The sequence below is a fragment of the Accipiter gentilis genome, chromosome 35, assembly GCF_929443795.1.
Source record: "Accipiter gentilis chromosome 35, bAccGen1.1, whole genome shotgun sequence".
In the NCBI taxonomy this organism is placed as follows: Eukaryota; Metazoa; Chordata; class Aves; order Accipitriformes; family Accipitridae; genus Astur; species Astur gentilis.
This window is the reverse complement of record NC_064914.1, coordinates 10,069,288-10,094,561: the sequence shown is the minus strand read 5'-3', so window position 1 is coordinate 10,094,561 and position 25,274 is coordinate 10,069,288. Positions and strand designations below refer to the sequence as shown.

The 25,274-nt window shown below is 64.9% G+C and overlaps 3 protein-coding genes across 5 annotated transcripts in view; 2 read left to right on the top strand and 1 right to left on the bottom strand.

Annotated features, from left to right (window-relative positions):
* The window catches only part of TRAPPC1 (trafficking protein particle complex subunit 1), an 8,256-nt gene extending 2,738 nt beyond the window's left edge, over positions 1–5,518 (bottom strand). Inside the window, exons 1-5 of the mRNA XM_049792555.1 lie at positions 5,510–5,518; positions 4,760–4,858; positions 3,521–3,591; positions 2,720–2,858; positions 1,010–1,500 (exon numbers count right to left, since the gene is read on the bottom strand). Coding sequence (XP_049648512.1) covers positions 1,010–1,500; positions 2,720–2,858; positions 3,521–3,591; positions 4,760–4,858 — 800 coding nt within the window. The 5' untranslated portion in view covers positions 5,510–5,518. The remainder of the gene's footprint in view (positions 1–1,009; positions 1,501–2,719; positions 2,859–3,520; positions 3,592–4,759; positions 4,859–5,509) is intronic.
* The window catches only part of CAMTA2 (calmodulin binding transcription activator 2), a 49,502-nt gene extending 25,016 nt beyond the window's left edge, over positions 1–24,486 (top strand). The window contains 1 exon segment of the mRNA XM_049792556.1: positions 24,474–24,486. The gene's annotated coding sequence lies outside the window, so the exon portion shown is untranslated.
* GUCY2D (guanylate cyclase 2D, retinal) lies at positions 7,412–25,256 on the top strand. 3 transcript variants are annotated; one of them, XM_049792598.1, is made up of 21 exons: positions 7,412–7,565; positions 9,506–11,319; positions 11,788–12,089; positions 12,617–12,971; positions 14,646–14,730; positions 14,842–14,938; positions 15,684–15,788; positions 16,071–16,154; positions 16,438–16,518; positions 16,954–17,130; positions 17,836–17,992; positions 18,645–18,794; positions 19,413–19,561; positions 20,029–20,192; positions 20,700–20,892; positions 21,463–21,637; positions 22,134–22,232; positions 22,617–22,711; positions 23,283–23,368; positions 23,665–23,773; positions 24,515–25,256. In XM_049792598.1, the coding sequence occupies exons 2-20, from the start codon at positions 9,663–9,665 to the stop codon at positions 23,753–23,755; spliced, it is 4,302 nt and encodes a 1,433-aa protein (XP_049648555.1). In that variant the 5' UTR covers positions 7,412–7,565; positions 9,506–9,662; the 3' UTR covers positions 23,756–23,773; positions 24,515–25,256. The 3 variants fall into 3 exon arrangements, with proteins under 3 accessions (XP_049648555.1, XP_049648554.1, XP_049648557.1); XM_049792597.1 differs by having other exon boundaries at positions 7,413–7,565; positions 24,460–25,256; XM_049792600.1 differs by lacking the exon at positions 16,071–16,154 and having other exon boundaries at positions 7,413–7,565; positions 24,460–25,256.
* Positions 25,257–25,274: the final 18 nt, after the last annotated feature.

Sequence of the window (25,274 nt, the reverse complement as noted above, 5' to 3'; positions counted from 1 at the left end):
GCTCGGTGCAGGCGATAGAGACCTGCATGGGATGGGGGGGCCGAAATTCTCAGGGGACCCCCAGGAATCCCGGTTGGGGTTTTTTTTTGGGGGGGGGGACCCCCAGGTGGTTCGCGAAGCCTCAGGGGACCCAGGCGGGGAGGGGAGGAGGCCCCGCCCAGGAGGGAGGAGGCCCCGCCCAGGAGGGAGGAAGCCCCGCCCAGGAGGAGGGGAATTTGCATACAGGCTCCGCCCCCTCTCCTTTTCGGTCGCTTGGGCCCGTCCCCTTCTTACGTACCTGGGGGGGGGGGAGGGAGCCGGGGTGGGGGGGCGGTTTTAAAGGGGGGGGGGGTGTGTCTCTTTTTTTGGGTGGGGGCACCCAGAAACATGGGTCCCTTTTTGGGGGGGGGGGGGGGGGGGCACCCAGAAAACTGGGAACCTTTTTTTTGGGGGGGGGGGGGGGCACCCAAAAACCTGGGAACCTTTTTTGGGAGGGGGACACCCAGAAACCTGGGTCCCTTTTTTTGGGGGGGGGGGGCACCCAGAAACCTGGGTGCCTTTTAGGGGGGGACCCAGACAGCTGGGTCCTTTTTTGGGGGGAGGGGGGGGGCACCCAAAAACCTGGGTGCCTTTTTTTTTGGGGGGGGGTCGGGGGGGGTCACCCAGAAACCTGGATCCCTTTTTTTGGGGGGAGGGGGCACCCAGAAACCTGGGTCCTCCATTGGGGGGGGGGGGGGCACCCTTGGGTCCTTCTTGCGACACCAGCTGGCGTTGGGGGAGGGGAGGGACAGATGGGACACGGGGGGGGGGACGGGGGGGGGGGGGGGATGGGTCTGTCCCCGGATGCCTGGGTGCACGGGGGATGCTGGGGGTGCTGGGGGGGGGGCACACAGGGGGGGACCCCCCTTAACCACCTCCCTGCCCCATAGTCCCCCCCCCGCCCCCCTATGCCCCCCCCCCCAGCACCCACAAGCAGCCGAGAACCAACAAAACACCTTTATTCCATTTTGGGGGGGGGGGGGGGCTGGGACCCCCCCCAGGGCACCCATGGGTGGGTGTCCCAGTGGAGAGAGGGGCACCCAGCCTGGGTGGGGGGGCCCTGCACCTTTTTGGGGGGGGGTCCTGGGGTGACCCTTGGGGTGGGATGACCCCCAGGAAATGTTGGGGTACCCTGGGGGGGTCTGTACCCCCGGGGGGGGGGTCAGGGTGCCCGCAGGGGTGCAGGGCCCCCCCCAAAGATATTGGGGTACGCCAGGGTGTGTGGGGACAACCCCGGGGGGGGGGTGGTGTCAGGGTGCCCCCAGGGGGGCAGAGGTGTTTCCCCCTCCCCCCCCAGGGATGTTGGGGTGGCCTCCGGGGTTTGGGGGTGCCCCCCCCGGGGTTTGGGGGCTCAGGCGGGGGGGGGGGGGCGAAGAAGGGGAGCCCCCGGACGAAGGTGTCGAGGCGGCTGCGGAAGAGCTCGCTCTGCACCGGCTGCCGGGGGGGGCACAGCGGGTTCTTCACCACCAGCTCCACGAACAGCTGTGGGGACCCCCCCCCCCAAAAAAAAACTGTCACCCCGGGACCCAGGTGTCGGGGATCCCCCCCAGCACCCAAGGACCCCCCCCCAGTCACCCCCCCGCCGTCACCCAGGGACCCAGGTGTCCAGGACCCCCCCAGCACCCTGGACCCCCCTATCACCCAGGTGTCAAGGACCCCCCCCAGCACCCAGGGGTGCGGGTTTTGGGGTGCTGGGTGCATTTTGGGGGGGGGGTGGCACATTTCTGGATACTGGGGCAGGTTTGGGGTTCGGGGGGGTTGGGGTGCAGGGGGTTTGGAGGGTGCAGGTTTTGGGGTGGGGGGGTTCTGGGGTTTGGGGGGGGTTGGGGTGCAGTTTTTGGGGTGTGGGGGTGGGTTTGGGGTGCCCCCACACTGCTGTCGATGTGGGGCAGCGCTTTGCGGGCGCAGCGGGGCCGGTTGGGGGAACGCAGCGGGATTCGAGGGCAGGTTTGGGGGTGCGGGGAGGGTTTGGGGGTTCGCGGCTTTTTCGGGGCGCAGTTTTTGGGGTGCAGGGTTGGTTTTGGGGTGCCCTCACGTTGCTGTAGATGTGGTGCAGCGCCTTGTGGGTGCAGTGGGGCCGGTTGGGGGAACGCAGCGGGATTGGGGGCTGTGGGCAGGTTTGGGGGTGTGGGGAGGGTTTGGGGGTTCATGGCTTTTTCGGGGCGCAGTTTTTGGGGTGCAGGGTTGGTTTTGGGGTGCCCTCACGTTGCTGTCGATGTGGGGCAGCGCCTCATCAGCACAGTGGGGCAGGTTGGGGAAACGCAGCGGGATTCGAGGGCAGGTTTGGGGGTGCGGGAAGGGTTTGAGGGTTCACGGCTTTTTCGGGGCGCAGTTTTTGGGGTGCAGGGCTTTTTTGGGGTGCCCTTGAGTTGCTGTAGATGTGGTGCAGCGCCTCATGGGCGCAGCGGGGCCGGTTGGGGGAACGCAGCGGGATTGGGGGCTGTGGGCAGGTTTGGGGGTGCGGGGAGGGTTTGGGGGTTCACGGCTTTTTCGGGGCGCAGTTTTTGGGGTGCAGGGCTTTTTTGGGGTGCCCTCACGTTGCTGTAGATGTGGTGCAGCGCCTTGTGGGCGCAGCGGGGCCGGTTGGGGGAACGCAGCGGGATTCGAGGGCAGGATTGGGGGTGCGGGGAAGCTTCGGGGGTTCGCGGCTTTTTCGGGGCGCAGTTTTTGGGGTGCAGGGTTGGTTTTGGGGTGCCCTCACGTTGCTGTAGATGTGGTGCAGCGCCTCGCGGGCGCAGGCGACGCTCAGGTCGGTGTTGAGCACCAGCCTCAGCCCCGTCGGGGTCTCGTAGTAATGCAGCCGGTACTTGCTGGTGTGGAAGGAGATGAAGCCGTCCCGCCTGCGCGTTAAGGAACCCCCAATGGAAGCGGCGGGGGCCCCCCCCAAATTCCTGGGGGCCCCCAAATTCCTCCAACACCCCCCCGCCAGCCCCCCAATATCCCCATCCCTGAGGTTCCCCCATCCGCCCCTCCCTGTCCTCTTCAGGGTGCCCCTTGGTCTCTCTTTGGGGGTCCCTGATATTTTTGGGGGGTCTCCCCCATGGGGGGGCACCCCCCAAGACCTCCCCCCACACCCCTGGGGACCCCCAATGCCCTTTTTGGGGTCCCCTATAGCCTCCCTGGGCAGGGATGTACCCCCCAGGGACCCCTCTCCCCCCCCCGGGTGTCCCCCAATGCCCTTTTTGGGGTCCCCCAAAACCTTTGAGGTCCCCCCCATGTTCTTCCCTGGCCCCCCCCCCCCAACAACTTCGGGGTCCCCTAGAGCCTCCCTGGGGGGGGCCCCAATATCCCTCTCACCCCTGAGGGGGGTCCCCAATTTCTTATCCAGCATCTCCACGCAGCCTCCCCCCCCCCCCAGGTATCACTGGGATCCCCCCAAAACCCCTTTGGAGTCCCCTCTGCGTTTCTGGGGGTCCCCCGTAGCCCCCCCCTCTCCGTGGGGGTCAAATAGCCCTGGGGGTCCCCCAGAGCCCCCCAAGGCCCCTGGGGCCCCCCCAGATACATGTCGGTGGGGCTCATCTTGCCCACAAAGGAGCGGAGGGAGAAGAGCATCCCGAACATCAGCTTGAACTCCTGGGGGGGGACAAGGGGGGGGACAGTGGCACCCCACCCCCAAGCAACCCCCTGCCAGCCCCCCCATAACCCCCCAACCCCATACCCACCCCACAGCCCCCCTCCAGCCCCCATACCCCCATAACCCCCCCAAACACCCCTCCAGCCCCCCATACCCCCCTATACCCCATTCCAGCCCCCCATACCCCCCTATAAGCCCCTATACCCCACTCCAGCCCCCCATATCCCCTATAACCCCCCATATCCCCCTCCAGCCCCCCATACCCCCCTATAACCCCCTATACCCCATTCCAGCCCCCCATACCCCCTATAACCCCCCATAACCCACTCCAGCCCCCCATATCCCCTATAACCCCCCATACCCCCCTCCAGCCCCCCATACCCCCCTATAACCCCCCATACCCCATTCCAGCCCCCCATACCCCCTATAACCCCCTATACCCCCCTCCAGCCCCCCATACCCCCCTATAACCTCCCATACCCCATTCCAGCCCCCCATACCCCCTATAACCCCCTATACCCCCCTCCAGCCCCCCATACCCCCCTATAACCTCCCATAGCCCCCTCCAGCCCCCCATACCCCCCCTATAAGCTCCTATACCCCCCTCCAGCCCCCCACATACCCCCTCCAGCCCCCATACCCCCCGTAACCCTCCCAAACACCCCTCCAGCCCCCCTATAACCCCCTATACCTCCCTCCAGTCCCCCATATCTCCCCTATATCCCCCCATACCCCCCTATAACCTCCCATACACCCCTCCAGCCCCCCATATCTCCCTATAACCCCCTAAACCCCCTCCAGCCCCCCATACCCCCCCATAACCCCCTATACCCCTCTCCAGCCCCCCATACCCCCCAATACCCCCCTCCAGCCCCCCATATCTCCCCTGTATCCCCCCATACCCCCCTATAACCCCCCATAGCCCCCTCCAGCCCCCCATACCTCCCCTATAAGCCTCTATACCCCCCTCCAGCCCCCCACATACCCCCTCCAGCCCCCCATATACCCCCCCAAACACCCCTCCAGCCCCCCATACCCCCCTATAACCCCCAATACCCCCCTCCAGCCCCCCCTATCCCCCCATACTCCCCCTCCAGCCCCCTGTAGCCCCCCCCATAACCCCTATATACCCCCCTACACCCCCTATAGCCCCCCATAGCCCCCCACCTCCTCTTTGGGGATCCCCGCCTGCCGGCGCCGGTGCCACTCGCTGTAGTGCAGGCAGGTGCCGGCCCGGTCGAAGATGTAGAGGTTGTGTATCGTCATCTGGGGGGGGGCAGCAGCTCTGGAGGGGGCCCCAAAACTGGGGGGACACCCCAAAACCCGGGGGACACCCCAAAACCCGGGGGGACCCCTCAAAGCCCGGGGGGACCCCCCAAAGCCCGGGGGGATGGACCCCAAACCTGACAGGGATTCCCTAGGCTCCCCCCAGGGGATCTTGTAAATCTGAGGGGGGCAGGGGGGCTCCAACCCCACGGGGGGACCCCAAAACTAGGGGGGACACCCCAAAACAGGGGGCACCCCCCAAAACTCGGGGTGGACCCCCCAAAACTCGGGGGGTGGACACTAAATCCTACAGGGACCCCCCCAGGGGATGTCTCAAAGCTGGGGGGGGGGCTCCAACCCCCACGGGGGGACCCCAAAACCAGGGGCACTCCAAAAATACGGGGGGACCCCCCAAAACCCTGGGGGGACCCCCAAAACCCAGGGGGGACACCCCAAAACCTACAGGGACCCCAAAGCTGGGGGGGCCCAGACCCCCCAGGGGATCCCTCAAATCTGGGGGGGGCTCCAACCCCACAGGGGGTCCCCCAAACCCCACAGGGACCCCAGTATCCCCCAGTGCCCCCCAGTATTCCCCAGCGCCATTTTCTCCAGTAATTCCCAGCGCAACTGAAGTCCCGTTACCCCCAGTACGTCCCAGTATCCCCCAGTGCCCCCCAAGTCCCCCTGGTATCTCCCAGTATCCGCCAGAGCCCCCCCAGTATCCCCAGTGCCTCCCACTGCCATTGTCCCCAGGGTCTCCCAGTACCGTTATGCCCAATGCCAGTATCGCCCAGTACCTCCCAGTAGTTCCCAATCCCCCCCACAGCCATTACACCCAGTGCTGGTATCCCCAGTGCCTCCCAGTATCTCCCAGTGCCATTATTCTCGGCGCCTCCCAATATCCCCCAGTGCCTCCCACTGCCGTTGTCCCCAGTGCCTCCCAGTATCTCCCAGTACCGTTATGCCCAATGCCAGTATCGTCCAGCGCCTCCCAGTATCCCCCACGGGTGTTACACCCAGTGCTGGTATCCCCAGTGCCTCCCAGTATCTCCCAGTGCCATTATTCTCAGTGCCTCCCAGTATCCCCCAGTGCATCCCAGTGCCATCACCCCCAGCGCCTTCCAGTGCTCCCACTATCCCCCAGTGCCTCCCAGCACCGTTATCCCCAGTACCTCCCAGTATTCCCCAGCACCTCCCGATATCACCCAGTGCCTCCCAGTGCCATTGTCCCCAGTGCCTCCCAGTATCCCCCAGTTCATCCCAGTGCCATCACCCCCAGCGCCTTCCAGTGCTCCCACTATCCCCCAGTGCCTCCCAGTACCGTTATCCCCAGTGCCTCCCAGTGCTCCCAGTATTCCCCAGCACCTCCCACTATCCCCCAGTGCCTCCCAGTGCTCCCAGTATTCCCCAGCACCTCCCACTATCCCCCAGTGCCTTCCAGTGCTCCCAGTATTCCCCAGCACCTCCCACTATCCCCCAGTGCCTCCCAGTGCTCCCAGTATTCCCCAGCACCTCCCACTATCCCCCAGTGCCTCCCAGTATCTCCCAGTGCCATTATCCCCAGTGCTCCCGGTATCCCCCATCGCCTCCCAGTATCCCCCCAGTGCCGTTACGCCCAGTACCGCCCAGTATCCCCCAATGCCCGGCAGCCCCACTAGTCCCAGTCCGCCCCAGTCCCCCCCAGTTCCCCGCACCGCCTCACCTCCGCCGGGCCGCCCTCACTTCCGCCAGGCCCCGCCGCCGCCGCGCACCGTCACTTCCGCTTCCGCCCGCACCTAACATGGCGGCCGGAGCCGAGAGGGGGCGGGGCGGAGCGGAGGGCGGAGCGAGGTCAGATGAGGGGAGGGGGCGTGGTCAGGGCCGTGGGGTGAGGGGGCGTGGTCTGCCCGGTGAGGGGGGCGTGTCGGATCAGTGAGGGGGCGTGGTCTCGCCGGGATTGGGGCGTGGTGGGTCAGGGAGGGGGCGTGGTCGGCAGCCGAAGGGGGCGTGACCCGGCCATGAGTGACAGGCGGGGCGCGGCGGCGCTTTGGGGCTGAAAGCGGCGGGTTTGGGGTCCCGGGAGGGGGGGCGGGGGGGATCAGGGCTCCGTTTTGGGGCACATTGCGCCGATTTTGGGGCCTCCGTGGGAACCGGGGAGGGCTCGGAGGCCCCTCCTGCAAACGGTGGCCCCAGAGTCCCCGTGTGTCGTGTCCCCCCGTGGGTCCCCCCCCCCGTGTCCCCTGGGTCCCCCGTGTCCCCCCCCGTGTCCCCCCCTCGTGTCTCCCCCCCCCCCGTGTCCCCCTGAGTCCCCCATGTCCCCCCCCGTGTCCCCATAGGTCCCCCGTGTCCCCCCCCGTGTCCCCCAGCCCCCCAACCCCACACCCACAGGACCCCCCCAGCAAGCCCCCCCCCTCCACGCGTGTCCCCGTCACCCACATCCCCTCCACGCTCCCCCCCATGTACCCCCGTGGGTGCTGCCGTCCCATCTCCCAGCACCCACAGGGCCCCCCCCTCCTCCCCCCCCCCCCTTTCTTTAAGCTGATTACACCCACGGGGGGGGTGGAAGGGGGATTAGGGCCCCCCCCCCCCCGCTGCGGCCACACACGGGTGCTGGTGGCTGCGGGGGCACCCTGGGGGCAGCCACCACACGGGGACCCAGGCGTCCGGGGGGGGCAGAGGCCCCCCCACCCCCACCCCGCAGCACCCACCCACCCGGGCCTGGGAACAGGTAAGGGACCCCCCACCCCCTTTGTCCCCCCCCGTGTCCCCCCCGGGCCTCCCGGACACCTGGGTCCCCTATGGGGGCATTGGGGTCCCCCTCCCCGACACCTTGGGCCCCCCTACCGGGGTATTGGGGTGCCCTACTGGGATACTGGGGTCCCCCTCCCTGATGCCCGGGTTCCCCCCCGGACGCTTGGGTCCCCACTATGGGGGTATTGGGGTCCCCACCTGGACGCCTGGGTCCCCTATTGGGATATTGGGGTTCCCCTCCCTGACACCTGGGTCCCCCCTATTGGGATATTGGGGTTCCCCTCCCTGACACCTGGGTCCCCCCTATGGAGGTATTGGGGTTCCCCTCCCTGATACCTGGGTCCCCTGCTGGGATATTGGGGTCCCCTTCCCGGACACCTGGGTCCCTTATAGCGGTATTGGGGTCCCCACCCCAACATCTGGGTCCCCTACTGGGATATTGGGGTCCCCCCTCCTTGACGCCTGGGTCCCCACCCAGATGCCTGGCTCCCCTCTGGGGATATTGGGGTCCTCACCCGGACGCCTGGGTCCCCTACTGGGATATTGGGGTCCCCATCCCGGTCACCTGGGTCCCCTATAGCAGTATTGGGGTCCCTACCCTGACATCTGGGTCCCCTACTGGGATATTGGGGTCCCCACCCAGACGCCTGGGTCCCCCACTGAGATATTGGGGTCCCCTTCCCCAACACCTGGGTCCCCATCCGGACACCTGGGTCCCCTGTGGCAGTATTGGGGTCCCCACCCGGATGCCTGGGTCCCCTACAGCAGTATCGGGGTTCCCCTCGACCCATCCAGATACCTGGGTCCCCTACCGGGGTATTGGGGTCCCCTCCCCGACACCTGCATCCCCTATAGCGGTATTGGGGTCCCCACCTGGACACCTGGGTCCCCTATGGCGGTATTGGGGTCCCCCCCTGGACGCCTGGGTCCCCTAATGGGATATTGGGGTCCCCTTCCCGGACACCTGGGTCCCCTCCTTTCCCATTTCCCAGACACCCAGCACCCTGCTGGGCTGGGGGGAGGCCCGGGGGGGCCACACTGCACACGCGTGTGCAAATGTGACACACGTCCCTGGCACACGCGTGTGCGGGTGCCAGACGTGTCCCCGGCACACGTGTGTAGGGGTGTCAGACGTGTCCCTGGCACACGCGTGTTCGGGTGCCAGATGTGTCCCCGGCACACGCGTGTGCGGGTGTCAGACGTGTCCCTGGCACACGCGTGTGCAGGCGTGGCACACGGGGTGACCTGGCCGCCGTTGGGGGATGAAGGTGCCAGAAATAACCGGGGTGGGATTACGGCACCGCCTGACCCGGCACGGGGACTTTGGGGGGGGGGGGGGGGTGACCCCGGAGGGGGGGGGTGACACAGGGTGTGGGTGTCACAGGGGTTAGGGGTGACACCGGGTGGGGGTGTCACACGGGTGGGGGTGTCACGGGGGGTGACACAGGGTGTGGGGTGTCACCCCCCACCACCTTTTCGCCATCCTGTGGCCCCCCCCCCGGCACTGCACGTGGCCCCGTTGCCCTGTGCTGGGGGGGCCGGGGATAATCTCGGTTTTACCCCCCCCCAAGGGGGGATTAACGGGGCTGCGGGGGATGACGGGAGTGTTGGGGGGGGGTTATCTGGGCCGGCTCCTCCCCCCCTTTCCGGGGACCCAGGAGACTGGGTGCCCCCCACCCTGGGACCCAACTGCCCTGGGACCCCCCCTTCGTGGGACCCAGGCGTCCGGGACCCCCCCACACCCTGGGACCCCAGTATCCGGACCCCCCACCCAAGGACCCAGGTGTCCGGGACCCCCCCACCCCATGACCCAGGCATGTGGGACCCCCCACCCAAGGACCCAGGCACCTGGGCACCCCCAGTCTCGGGTGCCCCCCCCCTCCCCGACATCCCACTCTCACCTCTCCTCTCTCACAGGTGGTGGCCCCCGGTCCTGCGGAGCCCCCCAGTCCCCGTCCCACCATGGTGACATCGCTGCACCCCACCGGACCCCCCCGACGCCTCCCGCCACGGCCCCCCAGGGCCTGAGGACCCCCCCCGCCTCGTCCCCAACGGTCCCATCCCACCCCGGACCATGCGGCCCCGCGGTGGCTTCTCCCACGGTGGCAGCACCCCTGGGGACGTGACCCACGGTGGCACCTTCCACGCTGGCTTTGCCCACGGCGGCATCTCCCACGACGACATTTTCTGTGGTGGCTTCTGCCACGGTGGCGTCTCCTGCCGCGACATCGCCTGTGGTGGCATCACCCATGCCGGCAGCGTCCCCCATGACATCGTCTCCCACAGCGGTGGCATCTTTCATGGTGGCCTCTCCCCCAGTGCTGGCGTGTCCCACAGCGATGACGTTTCCTACAGTGGTGGCATCCCCCATGACAGTCTCTCCCACGGCGGTGGCACCTCCCACACTGGCAGCGTGTCCCATGGCGATGGCATCTCCCAGAAGAGTGACATCTCCTATGGTGGTGGCATCTCCTATAGTGGTGGCATCTCCCACAGTGACGGCGTCTCCCACAGTCGTGGCATTTCCCACGATGACATCTCCCATCATTGTGGCATCTCCCACAGTTGTGGCACCTCCCATGACAGCATCTCTCCTGGTGGTGGCACCTCCCTTAACGCCATCTCCCAAGCTGGTGGCATCTACCACACCGGCACATCCCCTGGTGGTGGCATCTCCCAGAAAAGTGACATCTTCCACGGCGGTGACATCTCCCATGGTGGTGGCATCTCCCAGAAAAGTGACATCTGCCACGGCGGTGACATCTCCCATGGTGGTGGCATCTCCCAGAAAAGTGACATCTGCCACGGCGGTGACATCTCCCATGGTGGTGGCATCTCCCACAGCCGTGTTGTCACCCAAACCCGCAGTGTCTCCCATGATGGCAACTCTCACAGTGGCATCTGCCATGGTGGCAACTCCCACGGTGGCGGTGGCATCTCCCACGGTGGTGGCGTGTCCCACAGGCGCGGTGTCACCCAAACCAGTGGCATCTCCCACAATGGCACCTCCCACGGTGGTGGCACCTCCCAAACCGTCCCCTCCCGCCGCGGTGCCATCTCCACCAGCTTCCTCCTCCGCCTCTCCCACCACCCTCGGTGGCCTCCCCACCACCTCCTCCTCCTCCTCCTCCTCCTCCTCCTCCACCCACCCCCAACGCAGGGGGCCACCTTCAAGGTGGGGGTGATGGGTCCTTGGACCTGTGACCCCCTCCTGGCCCGGGCTTTGCCCGAGGTGGCCTCTCGCTTGGCTGTGGCCCGTCTTAACCGTGACCCAACCTTCAACGAAGGCTACTGGTGGGACGCGGTGGTGTTGGCCGAGGCGTGCCAGACCCCCCAGGCCGTGACGGGGCTGCTCAATGCCGAGCGTTACGCCACCGGTCTGGTGGGACCCCTCAATCCGGCCACTTGTGGGGCTGCCGGGCTCCTGGCGACCGCCTGGAACAAGCCCTTGGTCTCCTGGGCTTGCTTGGGTGACGTCGATGGGTTGGACACCTTGGTCATCCCCATGCCGGAACCCGCCGGGGTGCTCCACGCCGTCCTCCGCTTTTTCCGTTGGGCCCACGTGGCCATCCTGTCCGCCCCACAGGACCTTTGGCGTGAGGTGGCCCAGGGTTTGGCCCAGGACCTCCGGGCTCGGGGGCTGCCCGTCACCATCGTCACCGCTGCCGGAACCCAGGAGGACGAGGCCCGCGAGGCTCTGAAGAGGGTGCAGAGGGCTGACGGCATTAGAGGTAACGGGGCGGGGTGGGGGGGTGGGAGAAGATGGATGGATGGATGGATGGATGGATGGATGTGGGACAAGAAGGATGGATGAAAATGGATGGAGATGGGAGAGGAAGGATGGATGGAGGTGGTGGGCATGGATGGGTGGTGGAAGGATGGATGGAAGTGGTGGGCATGGATGGGTGGTGGAAGGATGGATGGATGGATGTGGGACAGGAAGCATGGCTGGAAGTGGATGGAGATGGGAGAGGAAGGACGGTGGGCGTGGATGGGTAGGGGAAGGATGGATGGACATGGGGCAGGTGGAGGAAGGATGGAGGCGGCTGGAGGAAGGATGGAGCGGCTGGGCCTGGGTGGAGAAGGTCCACACCCCTGCCAGCTGAAGGCTGCCTGGGGAGCTCCAGAAGGCACGGGGTGGTGGAGGCAGGTGGGGTGTCCCCACCATGACTCACCTGTGTCCCCCCCCACCCCCGCAGTGGTGGTGATGTGCATGCACTCGGTGCTGCTGGGCGGCGAGGAGCAACGGGTGCTCCTGGAGAAGGCCGAGGACATGGGCATGACCGATGGCACCTACGTCTTCATCCCCTACGATGCCCTCACCTTCCCCCTGCCCTACCACCGCGTGCCCTACCCCGTCCTGGCCAACAACACCAAACTGCGCCTGGCCTACGATGCTGTCCTCACCATCACCATGGACTCGCCCGACGTCACCTTCCATGAGGCCCTGCAGGAGGCCAAGGAAGCCTATGAGATCCCTGCGCACATCGACCCCATGCAGGTGGGGTGGAAGACACCTCCAGGGGGTTGAGGGCACCTCCATGGGGTTGGGGGCACACCCGTGGGGTTGGGGACACATCCGTGGGGTGAGGGACACATCCGTGGGGTGAGGGACACATCTGTGGGGTGAGGAAGACATCGTGGGGTGGGGATTGGAGGCATCGGGGTTATGGTTTGGATGTGGGGTGGGGCTGTTGCCGGAGAATGTGGCCCGTGGGACTCGGGTGGAGGTGATTGTGGCTTGTAGGCATTGGAGGGAGGTGGTCACGGCCAATGGGAGTGGGGTGGGTGTGATGGTAGCCAATGGGAGTTGGGCAGAGATGACTGTAGCCCATGGGAGTTGGGTGAAGCGAGCCAGGCATTGAGTAGAGATGACTGTGGCCAACAGCGTTGGGTAGAGATGACCAGAGCCAACAGGCTTGGGTGGAGACGGCCACGGCCAATGGCGTTGTCCAATGGGTATCACCACGGCCCCCTGGAGCTGCCGGTGGTCCCTCGACACCCCTGACACCTCCTCTCACCCCACAGGTCCACCCCCTCTTCGCCACCATCTACAACTCCATCCATTTCTTGGCCAAGGCGGTGGAGGCCACGCGGCAAAACGGCCGCTGGGTGATGGGCACCAGCGTGGCCGAGCACGCCCGTGACTTCCAACTGGAGGGCTTCTGCCAGCCCTTCTCCGTCACCGAGGACGGGGACGTCAGCGTCCCCTACGTCGTACTGGACACGGACAGCAAAGGCGACCAGTTGTGGCCCGTCTACGGGCTGGAGCCGGGCACGCGGGGGCTGAGCTACCGCAGCCACAGCGTCCACTGGCCCCACAGCTCCAGTCCCGGCACCGACGCCGGCTGTTGGTTTGAGTCGGGCTCCATCTGCAACGGGGGTGAGCGGGCACCGCCGTGGTCCTTCCCCCACCTCTGTCCATCTGTCCAGCCACCTCATGGATGACCAGCTGGCCCCACAGGGGTACCTCAGCTGTCCAACCAGCCAGCTGGCCTAGTGTGTGTCTGTCCACCCCTCTGTTGTCATTCCTCCATCTGCTCCTTCCTCCATTGCTCCATCAGTTCCTCCATCCGCCAATCCCTTTGTCCCTCCCTCCATCCGTCTATCCATCCATCCATTCATCCAGCCGTCTGTCCATTCGTCCATCCATCCCTCTGACCCTTCATCCATTTGTATGTTCCTCCACGTGTCCATCCATCCACCCATCCATCCATCTGTCTGTCCATCCATCTCTCTCTCCATCCATCCATCTGTCCGTCCATCCCTCTCCCCATCCATCCATCTGTCCATTCGTCCATCCATCCCTCTGACCCTTCATCCATCTGTATGTTCCTCCACGTGTCCATCCATGCACCCATCCATCCGTCTGTCCGTCCATCTCTCTCTCCATCCATCCATCTGTCCGTTCGTCCATCCATCCCTCTGACCCTTCATCCATCTGTATGTTCCTCCACGTGTCCATCCATCCACCCATCCATCCGTCTGTCTGTCCATCCATCTCTCTCTCCATCCATCCATCTGTCCATTCGTCCATCCATCCCTCTGACCCTTCATCCATCTGTATGTTCCTCCACGTGTCCATCCATGCACCCATCCATCCGTCTGTCCGTCCATCTCTCTCTCCATCCATCCATCTGTCCGTTCGTCCATCCATCCCTCTGACCCTTCATCCATCTGTATGTTCCTCCACGTGTCCATCCATCCACCCATCCATCCGTCTGTCTGTCCATCCATCTCTCTCTCCATCCATCCATCTGTCCATTCGTCCATCCATCCCTCTGACCCTTCATCCATCTGTATGTTCCTCCACGTGTCCATCCATCCACCCATCCATCCGTCTGTCCGTCCATCTCTCTCTCCATCCATCCATCTGTCCGTTCGTCCATCCATCCCTCTGACCCTTCATCCATCTGTATGTTCCTCCACGTGTCCATCCATCCACCCATCCATCCGTCTGTCTGTCCATCCATCTCTCTCTCCATCCATCCATCTGTCCATTCGTCCATCCATCCCTCTGACCCTTCGTCCATCTGGACATTCCTCCACCCACCCATCCGTCCACCCACCCACTCATCCATCCATCCAACCATCCGTCCACCCGTCCACCCGTCCACCCTCCCATCCAACCCCCATCCATTTGTCCCTCAATCCATCCACCTCTGTCCATCTGTCCCTCCCACCCCTATCTGTCCATCCGTCCCGCCCTCCCCCTGCCAGTCCATCCCTACAGGTCGCCCCCCCTTTATCCACCCCTTTGACCCCTCATCCCTCTTCCGTCTCTTCATCCCCTCTTCCTCCATGTCACTGCCCCGTCCCCCGTCTTCATCAGGGCTGGCCTTGGAGCAGGGGCCATGGGTGGCTGTGGGTGGCCATGGGAGACCACGGTGCACATCGGCGGCTGTAGGTGGCCACGAGTGACCATGGTGGGCATCCATGACCACAAGCAGTCATAGGTGGCCATGGATTCCTCGGTGACCATGGCCCACCATGGGAGGCCCTGGGTGGCCCCTCTGGGCCACGCCACCCCTTCACCCCCTTCCTCTCTCTGGCACAGGGATGGATGCCACCTTCATCTTCCTCATGTTTGTCCTCATCGCCGCCCTCATCGCGGGGGGGGCTGCCCTCGCCTGCTTCATCAGGTGGGTGCCACTACCTCATGGGGTGCTGTGGGGCTCAGGGGGAACCTTGGCGTGGTACAGGGTCCCGGAGGGGGTCGTCACCTCAGCAGCTTCCGTGTCCCCTCCCTGCAGGCGCCGCATCCAGCAGGCCCAGCTGATGAAGGGGCCCAATAAGATTATCCTCACCATGGAGGACCTGACCTTCATCAACACCCAGAGCAGCAAGCAGGTGAGGGATGGGTGGCCCTGGAGGTGGGGGGACTTCTGTGGTGGCCACGTGGGCTCAGGGACTTGATGGCCCCAGAGGTGGCTAGAAAGGAGACCCTGTGGCCTGAAGTCTGCGCCATGGTCAATCTTGGCCTTGGGGGAGAGAACCATGGGCTAGTGGGACCCCATGGGTGACACGTCCCCATGGCTGATGGGTCCTCAAGGCCTGGTGTCTTCCCTATAGCCAAGCTGGCTGTGGGGAGGAGGCCTATGGACAGTTCGGTCAACCATGGGTGGCATGTCTCCGGTGTCCTGGTGGTCCTCGTGACCAAGATTTGCCTTGGGATGTGACCTATAGGCTGATGGGTCCCCATGGATGACGTGTCCCATTGGGTGACGTGTCCCCACGGTCTGAGGTCTCCCCCCAGGGCCATACTCTGCCCCGGGAGAAGATCCATGGGCTGGTGGGTCCCCATGGGTGACGTGTCCCAGTGGGTGACGTGTCCCCACGGTCCGAGGTCTCCCCCCAGGGCCATACTCTGCCCCGGGAGAAGATCCATGGGCTGGTGGGTCCCCATGGGTGACGTGTCCCAGTGGGTGACGTGTCCCCACGGTCTGAGGTCTTCCCCCAGGGCCATACTCTGCCCCGGGAGAAGATCCATGGGCTGGTGGGTCCCCATGGGTGACGTGCCCCCTAGGGTGCCATGTCTCCATGGGTGACATTCCCCCCCTCCATGTCCCCATCCTGACCTCTCACCGCGCCGCAGGTGGATGGCAGCCGTACCAGCCTGGCCGGCCGTAGCGGGGGGGACGCCAAGAGCGTCAGGAGTGTGACCGCAGCCCCCGACAACACCAACGTGGCCATTGCTGAGGTAAGACGTCCCCTCATTCCCCTCCCTGTAAGTGTGTGTGTCCCCCCGCCCCACGTCACCCTCCCCATCACCCCAACCCGCGTCCCCACCTACCGCCTCCGGGGGCGACAAGGCAAGGCCACCTCCATAGGGACACCCCTGTCGTGTCCCCCACCTCCACAGCTACTGTTGTGGGGGGGGGGTCACCCTTTCCCCCTTGGGCACCCACCACCCCACATCCCGGCTGGATGATTGACAGCTCTGGGGCCATGATTGACAGCTGCCTCCCGCCCTTTCCTGCAGGGAGCCGAAAACCTGAAGGCCAACAGCCACCTCCCCCTCCTCCTCCTTTTGTTTAACCAGCAGGGCCTTGTCGCCTCCGTGCAGGTAAGCTGAAAACAGAAAACCCACTGTTTCGCCCCAAAATTTGCACTCCCGCCCCATCCCATCCTGCCTTCCCTCCCCGTTCCCCATGTCCCCAGCCGGAGCAAAAAGAAGGGCCGGGGGGGTGGCTTTTGGATGAACGGATGGAGATTCTCCAGTGGCTTCTAGTAGGGTTGTGTGTTGGGGGAGGAGAACGAGGAGTGTGTCCCCCCACCGGTGTCCCTCCGTGTCCCCAGAGTGGGGCTGGTCCCAGGGGTGCTCAGACCTCACCCGCTCTGCTCCCCAGGGTGACTGGGTCTGGCTGAAGAAGTTCCCTGGAGACCAGCACACTGAGGTGAAACCGGCCACCAAGCTGGCCTTCTGCAAGGTGAGGGGGTCTCAGGGACACCGCTGGGTCATGGGGGACAGTACTGGGTCATGGAGACAACGCTGGGTCATGGGGACAACGCTGGGCCATGGGGGACAACGCTGGGTCATGGGGGACAACGTGGGACCACAGGAGGCTGTGGGGCTCAACACCAGGTCATGGTGGGACAATGTCAAGCCATGGAGAGACAATTCTGGACCATAGAAAGCCATGAGGGTCAACACCGGGCCATGATAGGACAATGTCAAGCCATGGGGGGACAATTCTGGATCATAAAAAGCCATGAGGGTCAACACCGGGCCATGGTGGGACAATGTCAAGCCATGGGGGGACAATTCTGGACCATGCTGGGACAAGGCCAGGCCATAAGGGGACAACATCAGGCTCCAGGGACAAAGCCGGGCCCCGTCCCACATGTCCTCTGGCCCGGTACAGCTGCGTGACCTGCGCCACGAGAACGTCAACCTCTTCCTGGGCTTCTTCCACGACTGCGGCATCTTCGCCATCGTCTCGGAGCATTGCTCCCGCGGCAGCCTCGAGGACCTGCTCCGTAACGAGGACATGAAGCTCGACTGGATGTTCAAGTCCTCCCTCCTCATCGACCTCATCAAGGTGACGGCAGAGTCGGGGGAGATGCGGTGGGGACTGTGGTGGCCATGGGAGTGGAGGTGGCTGTGGTGGTGCTGGTGACCACGGCGACGGCCTTGGTGGTGGCCATGGCGGTGGCTCTCATGGTGGCCACGGTGACGGTGGTAGCCATGGTGGTAACTCTGATGGTGACCACGGTGGCCATTGCGGTGACAGCCACTGGGCTGTATCCGTGGCGGTGGCTGCGGTGGTGCAGGGGGAATGCCGTGGCAGGGGCTATGACGGTGAGCGTGGTGGTGGCGGCAGCCATGTCACTAGCCATGTTGATGGCCATGGTGGTGGTGCTACAGTGGTGGTGGCCATGTTGGTGGTGGTGGCTGTGGCAGTAGCCACGGTGGTGGCCACGGTAGTGGTGGCCATGGCAGTAGCCATGGTGGTGATGGCCATGGTGGTGGTGGCCATAGTAGTGATGGCCATGGTGGTCACAGCCACAATGGTGATGGCCATAGTGGTCACGGCCATGGTGGTGGCGTCCACGGTAGTGATGACCCCGGCAATAACCACGGCGGTGGCCGCGTCGGCGGTCACCACATTGGCGGCCGCGTCGGCGTTACCCCACGGGCGCCGGCTCTTGTGACGACGACGCAGCTGACCGCGCCGGTGGTGACCGCTCCGGTGGTGCCTTCCTCGCCGCGGTGACGGTGCCGGTGCCACCGGGTTGTCCCGCAGGGCGTGCGGTACCTTCACCACCGCGACGTGGTCCACGGGCGCCTCAAGTCCCGGAACTGCGTGGTGGACGGGCGCTTCGTGCTGAAGGTCACCGACCACGGCTACAACGAGCTGCTGGAGGCCCAGCGGTTGCCCGCCCCCATCCCCCAGCCACAGGGTGAGGGCGGGGCCGGGGGGGCGGAGCCTCATGGGGAGTGGGCGGGGCCAGGGGAATGAAGGGGTTCTCAGCTTTAAGGGGGGGCGTGGCCTGGAGAAGGGTGGGGCTTGGGAGGCGGGGGGCCAATGGGATGGTGCGTGGTGTGGAGGTGGGGCCTATGGGGTGGGAGGGGCTAGGGAGAAGGGGTGGGGCTTGGGGGATTTGAGGGACTATTGGGTGGGGCCTCTGGGATGAGGCGGGGCCTTTGGATTAGGGGTGGGGACTCAGGATGTGGGCGGGGGCATAGAGCCAGAGGCGGGGCTTGCGATGGGTGGAGCACTAGGGGGCGGTGCCTCTAGGCTGAGGGTGGAGCCTTGGTGCCTGGGGGTGGAGCTTGCAGACGGGGGGGGGCGTGACTACTCCCCACCCTCCCCCCAGTTGAGTGCAGGGTCCCCCCCCGTAGTGGGCGTGGTCACCCATTAGGGGTGTGGCCTGTCCATTCTGAGGGTGTGGCCTTCCATTCCTGGGGTGTGGTCCCACCATTAAGCGGAGTCACCACCCAAGGGAGGGTGTCCGGGGGGGCGGTGTTTTTGGCTGGGTGTGGTGGTGGGTGTGGCCTGAAGGGGTGTGTGGAGGAGGGCGTGCCTGAGCGTGGCCCCGCCCTCCCTCCCAGAGCGCCTGTGGACGGCGCCGGAGCTGCTGCGGGACGCGGCGCTGGAACGCCGCGGCTCCTTCCGGGGGGACGTCTACGGGATCGGGATCATCATGCAGGAGGTGATCTGCCGCAGCGGCCCCTACTGCATGCTGGGACTGACCCCCGAAGGTACCGCCCAGCCACGCCAGGCCCCTCCCACTCACTGCCCCCCAGTATGACCAGTAACCCCTCCCAGTATCACCAGAAGTCCTCCGACCCCCTGTAGCCCCCCGCCAGGACACCCCAGCTGAGCCCCTCCCATACCCCTGGCACCACCTTAGGACCCCCCAAAAAAACCCTTGGCCCCCCCAACTGACCCCCCTGGGATCCCCTAGGACCCCCCCACGTATCTCCAGAACCCCCCAGGAAGCTCCAGGACCCTCCCAGTATCTCCAAGGCCCCCCCAGAAACTCCAGGATCCCCCCAGGTATCTCCAGGACCCCTCAAGTATCTCCAGGACCCCCCAAGTGTCTTCAAGACCCCCCCCAAGTATCTCCAGGTCACTCCAAGTAGCTCCAGGACTGCCCCCAAATCTCCAGGACACCCCTCCCCGAATCTCCAGGACCCCCCCGGTATCTCTAGGACCACCCAAGAATCTCCAGGCCCCCCCCCAGTATCTCCAGGACCCCTCTAGAATCTCCAGAGCACCCCTTGCCCCCCCTAACTGACCCCCTCCAGCACCAGGACACCCCAGTTGACCTCCCCCCCACCCCACCCCGACCCCCCCGGTGACGTGGGTGTCCCCAGAGATCATCGAGAAGGTGCAGCGGCCCCCCCCGCTGTGCCGCCCGGCGGTTTCGGCCGACCAGGCGCCGTTGGAATGCATCCACCTGATGAAGCAGTGCTGGAGCGAGCAGCCCGAGAAGCGACCCACCATCGACCAGATCTTCGACCAGGTGGGACCAGTATGGGGTGGGGTGGGACCAGTATGAGGTCATATGGGACCTGGGGCATGGGGTCAGATGGGATCTGGGGCATGGGGTGGGATGGGACCAGTATGGGGTGGGGTGGGACCAGTATGAGGTCATATGGGACCTGGGGCATGGGGTGACCAGTGGGACCAGTATGGGGTGATGTGGGACCGGTATGGGATGCTGTGGGACCTGGGCTATGGGGTTGAGTGGGACTGGTAACAGGGCAGGGTGGGATCAGTACGGAGTGGTGTGGGACCAGTACGGAGTGGTGTGGGACCACTATGGGGCGGCCAACCCCTTGGTATGGAGCGTGGGACACGAGGGTCTGGGATCCTATAGGGTTGACCCATGGCTATGGGGACATGGGGCTCTGTGGGGCTCTATGGGGCGCTGTGGGGCTCTGTGGGGCTGGCCTGTGCATATGGGGCTATAAGGGGTTTTCCTGACAGTTCAAGAGCATCAACAAGGGCCGGAAGACCAACATCATCGACTCCATGCTGCGCATGCTCGAGCAGTATTCCAGCAACCTGGAAGACCTCATTCGGGAGCGTACCGAGGAGCTGGAGATCGAGAAGCAGAAGACAGACAAGCTGCTCACCCAGATGTTGCCCCCGTGGGTCCCCGGGGCTGGGGGGGGTGGGGGGGTAGATAGGGGTTGGTCATCACCCTATAGATCCCGTGTGGGTTTCTGGAGATGGAGGGGGCAGCCATGGCTGGGGGGTTGGGGTGGTTCCGCAGATTTTGTCTGGGTTCTGTGGGGCTGGAGAAGGTTGAGGTGGCCACTGGGAAGAGGTTGGGGTTGGCCATGATCCGTTGACTCCACCCAGGTCTGTGGGGCTGGAGAAGGTTGAGATGTGGCCACTGGGGGCAGGTTGGGGTTGGCCATGTCCCCATAGCCCCCCACCCCATCTACCTGTCCTGTGACGGGGACTTCGAGGTCTCCCGTGGTCCCTGTGGTCCCCAGGGCCACAATAAGCCGGTGGCTGAGTGGCCGCACGGGACACGTGGGTGTCTCTTGGGGTGGGGAAAGACTCGGGGACCCTGGAGACCCCAACTACCTTGGTGGTGGGGACGCGGGTGGTCCCCACTGAGTCCCGCTGTCCCCCCGGGGCCACGGCAGGTCAGTGGCCGAGGCTCTGAAGATGGGCACCCCCGTGGAACCCGAGTACTTCGAGGAGGTGACGCTCTACTTCAGCGACATCGTGGGCTTCACCACCATCTCGGCCATGAGCGAGCCCATCGAGGTGGTCGATCTCCTCAATGACCTTTACACCCTCTTCGACGCCATCATCGGCTCTCATGACGTCTACAAGGTGACAGGGCCACCCCAGGGTCGCGGTTCCCTGGATCGCAGCTCCGAACACGGGGCGCGGCCACCAAATGAATGCGTTCAGGTGTCCCCGCGGGCCTTAGTGACATCTACGAGGTGACGTGTCCACCCCGCGGCACGGCAGGCCACGGTCCCACCAGCGGTGGCGGTGCTTCGGCCACCTCACCCTACGGATACGGGGTCACGGCCACCGAATGACGGTGGTGATGGGTACCCAAGGTCTGGGAGGTGACCGTGGCTCTGGTGGCCACGGTCCCCTGGGACGCAGCTGTGTGCTTTGGCCACCTTAATCTGCAGATAGGGGACACGGCCACCAAACAGACATGGTTATGTGTCCCCACGGTCCTCAAGTGACATTGCCAAGGTGACGGGGTGGCACTGGTGGCCTCCAAGGAACGTGGCCGTGCAACGGCCGCCTCCATCTCCTCTCCCACAAACCAGGGATGTGGCCACACTCAGCGTCGAGGGTTGGGGGGGGGTCCTCGGGGGTCATGGGGGCCCCCCCGCCCCGTGACACGTCCTGTCCCCCCTCCCCGGGGGTCCATCCCCACAGGTGGAGACCATTGGGGACGCCTACATGGTGGCCTCGGGGCTGCCCAAGCGCAACGGGAACCGCCACGCCGGCGAGATCGCCAACATGTCGCTGGACATCCTCAGCTCCGTCGGCACCTTCAAGATGCGCCACATGCCCGAGGTGCCCGTCCGCATCCGCATTGGCCTCCACTCCGGTAAGGCCACACCCCCTTCCCTGCATAGGTCTGGTTTGGACAAGCCCCTCTGGACACGCCCCTTCCTAGCCATGACCCGTCAAGCCACATCACCTTTTGGCCAACATTCAACATGGCCGTCACTCATTGGCCATAAAACCCTTGGGGGCACCCCCGGCCACGCCCTGAAAGACCACGCCCACCTCCTGCCCCCACAACGGTCACGCCCCTTCTTGGCCACACTCAAACTCATCGCCTCTTGGCCAACAGTCAACACAGTCAAGACCCATTGGCTGTGACCCTTGGGGGCACCCCCTGGCCACACCCCTTAGACACGCCCTCGATGGCCACGCCCATTTCACAATCCTTCTTGGCCACACCCAAACTCATCACCTCTTGGCCAACACTCAACATGACCACAACTCGGCCATAACCCTCGGCCACACCTTCCTTCCACAAGCCCAACCGGGGCCCCACCCCTTCATGACCACACCCCTGAGACTCCACCCCTTCGCAGGGCCCTGCGTGGCCGGCGTCGTGGGGCTCACCATGCCGCGCTACTGCCTCTTCGGGGACACCGTCAACACGGCGTCACGCATGGAGTCCACCGGCCTGCGTGAGTGTGTCCCCCTCCCCGACGGCCCCACGTGTGCGTTTGTGTGTCCCTGCGTGTGTCCCCCACACGGGTTTCACCCCGTGTCCCCAACCCCCGGGTGCCACCACACGTCCCGCCACACGTCCCCAACCCCTGTGTCCCCCAACATGGCTCTCACCACACGTCCCCTGGGTCCCCTTCCTCACGCGTGTCCCCCCCAACACGCGTCCTCTTCCTCACATGGTGGCACAAGGGGGTGCGTGGCGGGGACGACGACACACAGGGTGGCCGGGGCTGACGTGGGACAATGTGGAGGACACAGGAGATGGGGTGACGGGGGGACGGGGGAGGATGGGGAGGGGACGTGGGGTGATGGGGGCGCTGGTGACGGTCGTGTCCCCGCAGCGTACCGGATCCACGTCAACGCCCGCACGGTGGCCATCCTGCAGGCGCTGCAGGAGGGCTTCAAGCTGGACATCCGGGGCAAGACCGAGCTCAAGGTGCCCCCCAGTGCCCCCTCCCCAGTGCCCTTAGTGCCCCCCAGTGCCCACATTGCTCCTTTAATGACACCATGCCCCCCATCACCCCTGTATTGCCCCCACTGCCCCATCACCCCCTAATTGCCCCCATCACCCTCTTATTGCCCCTTAGTGCCCCCATTGCCCTCTTATTGCTCCCACTGACTCCTTATTGCCCCCATTGCCCTTTTATTGCCCCCTTTGATTCCTTATCATCCCCACTGCCCCCTTATTGCCCTCATTGCCTTATTGCCCCCACTGACTCCTTTTTACCCCCTTATTGCCTCCATTGCCCCCTTATTGCCCCCATTGCCTTCTTATTGTCCCCTTATTGCCCCCATTGACTCCTTCTTGCGCCTTTATTGCTCCCTTGAGCCTTTATTGCCCCCACTGCCCTCTTATTACCCCCGTTGCCCTGTTATTGCCCCCAGTGTCCCCTTATTGCTCTCATTGACTTCTTATTGCCCCCATTGACTCCTCATTGCCCCCTTATTGCCCCCATTACCCCCTTATTGCCCCCCGTGCGGGGCTGACGGTGGCTCTGCCCCCCCAGGGGAAGGGCATCGAGGACACGTACTGGCTGGTGGGACGCGAGGGCTTCACCAAACCCATCCCCACCCCCCCTGACCTGCTGCCCGGGTGAGCCGGACGCCGGGGTTCCCTGGGGGGTCGGGGTGGGGGGTGGGGTGTCACACCTGGGTCCCCTCGTGGAGGGGGGGGCGGATATTGGGGTCCCCTTGGGGGGTTCCCTGGGTCGGGAATTGGGGGGGTGGGGGTGTTTGTCCCTGGATGCCTGGGTCTCATGGGGGGAGGCAGGGACCCCCAGCTGCCCCACAGGGTGGGGGATGCCCAGGTCCCTGGGGAAGCAAGGGGTGGGGGGTCAGAGACCCCCCCAGGACATCTGGGACCCCCCCCGGACACCTGGGTCCCCACAGGGCCAGCAACCACGGCATCAGCCTGGACGAGATCCCGGCCGAGCGGCGGAAGAAGCTGGAGAAGGCCCGGCCGGGGCAGGTGCTCAAATAGCCCCGGCATCGCCTGGAGGTGAGCCCCGCCCCCTTTCGCATGGCCACACCCTCTTTTGCATCGCCCCGCCCCATCAGGCCCCACCCCTTTCACCAGGCCCCACCCACCACAGTCCGGCCCCACAAAACCAGACAGGTGACCCTCTCCTGCTCTGCAATGTTTGCATCTCGTTAATATTCATAGGCACAGACTCCGCCTCCCCGCAGGGAGGTTGGGCCTCCTGGTACTGGGCCGCTCTAGCCACCCTGCCTTCCGCTCTATGGTGTGGCTGCTGCTCCCTGGAGGACTTCTGGAGTCCTCCAAACCATAGAAAGGGGCCTAGCTTGACCCCAGAGCCCCTCTGTACCTCCATGGTGCTTTACTCTGTGGCCATCTGGGGTTTGGAGTCCTCCAGACCACAGAGAGCAAAAGCAGCCGCTCTGCACCGCCATGCCCCTCTTCTTTATGGTCACGACCCAGAAAGCACAGAGTCCTCCAGACCATAGAGACAGAGCTAGAGCAACCCCACCACAGCCGCTCTGTACCTCCATGGAGCCGCTCTATGACCCCGAAGCCCAATGAAACCATAAAGACGAAGCTAGAGCGTCCCCTCCACCAGGCCCCGCTCTATGGTCATCTCCCCCTTCCCGGCAGCCGTAGAGCACTTGTGTCTAGAGCGGCGCCCCAGTGCATGCTGGGCCGCCGCTGACGCCCCTCCCCCACAGCCGGAGGGAGGCGCCAGCCCCTCCCCCTCGGCCCCCACGCCCCTCCCCCCCTCAGCCCCGGGGCATCGTGGGACGGCAGCCGCAGGGCCCAGGTGCATGATGGGACGGCAGGAGACCGAAAGGGAGGAGTCAACGCACTGATTGGCTGCTGCAGGCCCCGCCCTGACGGCCAATGATGTCACAGGAAGTGGCGCCTGACACAGGAACACGCCTCCGGACTCTTAAAGGGGCGGGCGGGGCTTCCGCCTGGAGGACACGAAACACCCTGAAAGGGGCGGGGCTTGGCTCCAGAAAGGGGCGGGGCCACGCCCACGCAGCCAATAGCGGCGCAAGGACAGAGAAAGCTCTTCAAGGGGCGGCGCCCTCGCTGGAAAAAAATATGGCCTCCACCGGGGGGTGGGGGTGGGCGGCCATATTGGAGAGCCGCGGGCAGCCAATGGGATTGGCCGCTCGCTCTTAAAGGGACAGTCTACTGTTTTTTTTAATTTTAGGCTCGTTTTCCCCGTTTTCTCTATATAAAGAGCCCCCGTCCCCTCTGTCGTCCCCCTCCCCCGAGCCCTTCTTAAAGGGGCGGCCGCTGTCGGCCATCTTGTGCTCAATCTCAGGAATATTTGTCTGTAGACCAAAAAAAAAACCCCTCCCCCCCAACATATCTTAAAGAGGCGGCGCAGGCTCGGCTCCCGCTCGCTCTCTGGGAGGATTTTCTGTAGAAAAACAAAGATTTTTGCTCTAAAAAGGGCTTCTGTTGGAGTCGGCCATCTTGTTGCCACGCCCAGGGCGTGTCTCTTAAAGGGGCGGTGCGTGGGCGGCCATCT